At 25.7% G+C, this 2540-nt stretch overlaps 1 protein-coding gene across 2 annotated transcripts in view; it reads right to left on the minus strand.

The window, feature by feature from the left end:
• Positions 1-1654, minus strand: part of LOC107609916 — a 6807-nt gene extending 5153 nt beyond the window's left edge. For both annotated transcript variants that reach the window (XR_002351139.1, XM_016311974.2), the window contains exons 1-3: positions 1291-1654; positions 1025-1085; positions 585-748 (exon numbers count right to left, since the gene is read on the minus strand). Coding sequence is in view for 1 of the 2 variants with exons in the window: in XM_016311974.2 (XP_016167460.1) it covers positions 585-748; positions 1025-1085; positions 1291-1428 (363 nt within the window). In the remaining variant the exon portion in view is untranslated. The remainder of the gene's footprint in view (positions 1-584; positions 749-1024; positions 1086-1290) is intronic.

The raw sequence follows: 2540 nt of genomic DNA on the forward strand, positions 1-2540 counted from the left end.
TTATTCATTATTCATAACTTTACTTAATATATGTGTCAATCTTACAAGAACATGTGAGACCTTGTACCTTGTTAGTTGTTTCTACATACTCTTTCACAAAAAAAAATTAGAGAGTCTATGTAACATTATCGATATATTAACTAATGACGAATAACTTAGGTATAATGCAAAAGGTTATTTTCAAGGCAACCATACACTTTATAAAAGTGCCAAGTTTTTAATATAAAGTTAAAAACATCATTATAATCACACAACCTAAATCTATGATGTATTAATATTGACAAAAATACCGAATATAACATGATATGAGATACATAAATATGATCATTTTAAATTTTTGTTAATTCCTAAATTTATTTTAAATATATAAGTTAAAAAAAAAATTAGACATGTTAACATGTAATCTTATTTAGTTATATCCAAATGAATCCAAAAAAAAAATATCTTTTAATTTTTACTAAAATATTGTAAAATACGAAAAAATGCATGTCGTATTTAAAATGTGTCCATAAATATAGTAATTAAAAACAAATTGCATATACTAAATAAAAAAAGAGGATGTGAGAATTATTTATGACACTCACAGCATGATGGTGGGGTTGAGGAGGAGGAGGAGTAGTGGCGGTGGTGGTGGTCCTGCTTCTTGGGGAATAAATTTCTTGACCACCATAGTAGATTGAAGAGCTGTAATAGTTATGCTCCACCACACTTTTATTCTTGTTTAACATGTCACTACTCTTATTTTGATCTGAAAATCAATCCAATTCTATGTGTATATTATCTAAATTTTAAACTCTAAATTTTAAACAGAAAGAATATTTGTATTCTCTCTCTATATAAAAGATAATATTCCATAAACAGAAAATATAAATCACATTAAATTTCGTTTCATTAACTTCTAGTAAATAAAAAATTAAGTAAATTTTATTTTTTAAAAAATATTATTTATTTTATTTGTGTTTTTCTTTGAAAAAAAAAACGTATGCCTTTTAGTATCTTTCAACGTACTTAGTTTTGAACGAACCTGATATTGCAAAATGTTTGCCTGCCACATCTTGTGTTCTTGAATAATCTCTCCCTCCAACCTTAAAAATAAAAAATTAACTGGATTATTGATTGTTGATATGTCAATTAAAAATTTCACAAACCAAATTACGATTTATAAAGGACTAACTTTTAGTTAACCAATACTGATTAATTTTAGAGTTTAGGATTTATAATTTAAGGCGTAGGATAAAGAATTTATAATTTAATATCTATAATTTAAAATAAACAAAATAATATGCATACAGATGATGAAGGCGGAAAAATGGAACCAAAGAGAGCGATGGAGGAAGATGAAGTAGAGGATGAGTCCTTGGGACCAAAAAATTGATCAAAGTTATTCATGGTTGATGAAGAAGAACTTTGTTTTTGGTTGTTGTCCATATATCTTTATAGGAACTATATACTTGTTATTTAAGGTTTTGAATTTGGATGGACTTGTTTCTTAACCAAACAATATAACTAATAACTCCTTAACGACCAAATCATATATAAGACACCCCAAAAACAGAAAAAGAAATAAAAAATAAAGAAGAGAGAAGATAGGAGATAAGCAGAGAGTAGGAGATAAGAGAAGTTTAGCTTATGTGTAAGAATGGGCAAATAATTTGTGCTATTTATAAGCCCAAAAATGTATATGCTGCCCCCCATGTGGCATGTGCTCTCATTTTCATCACTTTAATTGCCAAAAATAATCATTTTATTATCCTTTCCATTAGGGCTTTTTTATTTAAAAATAGAAAAACTTTAAATCATTAGAGGATATATATTTGGTTAGTCAAAAAGGTCCATTATATTTAAAGTTGGTTTATTAAGAATATATATAATAAAAAGTTAACACAATCTTTTTTTTATTTTGTTTCAATTAATATCCTATTTCTAAGAAAATGAGTGAGATAATCATTTATATTATCTTTTTCTATTAGTTTAAGTTTTTGGAATGAATAGTTTCATAACATAATATTAAAATTCTATGTTTGATAAAGTTCGATCCTTAATAAATCCCAAAAATAAAAAAATAGCATAAGATAAATAAAAAAAAAAAAACAAAAAAACCCATGCAAGAAATTAAGTAAATTCGAGAGACTCTTGTTTAAAAGAAAGTATTAGAGATATAACCAATTAATTCTTTATATTGCTTTTTCCTACCTGTTTAACCATTTAAAATGAGTGGTTTTATAACAAATACGTTACTACTACTTTATAACTCTCTTATTGACTAAATATTTCATTATTCATTATAAAGTATATAAAGAAAAATACTAACTTTCACTTCCGATCCATAGATTGAAGATTATTACATTCATCCTTCCCTATGTATAAATGAAAATTATGAATGAAAGTTAGTGTACTAATCTTCATCCCGTACAAAATTACATTTTATTCTCTACTTCTTCACTAAACTTTAAATTAAAATATGTAACATTCTTCTTGTCAAAAAGAATATTGCAAGAGCATAGCATTGTTCTAGGGACCGAAAGTGGTGTGTATATATA

The sequence above is a fragment of the Arachis ipaensis genome, chromosome B07 (assembly GCF_000816755.2).
Source record: "Arachis ipaensis cultivar K30076 chromosome B07, Araip1.1, whole genome shotgun sequence".
NCBI classification, from domain to species: Eukaryota; Viridiplantae; Streptophyta; class Magnoliopsida; order Fabales; family Fabaceae; genus Arachis; species Arachis ipaensis.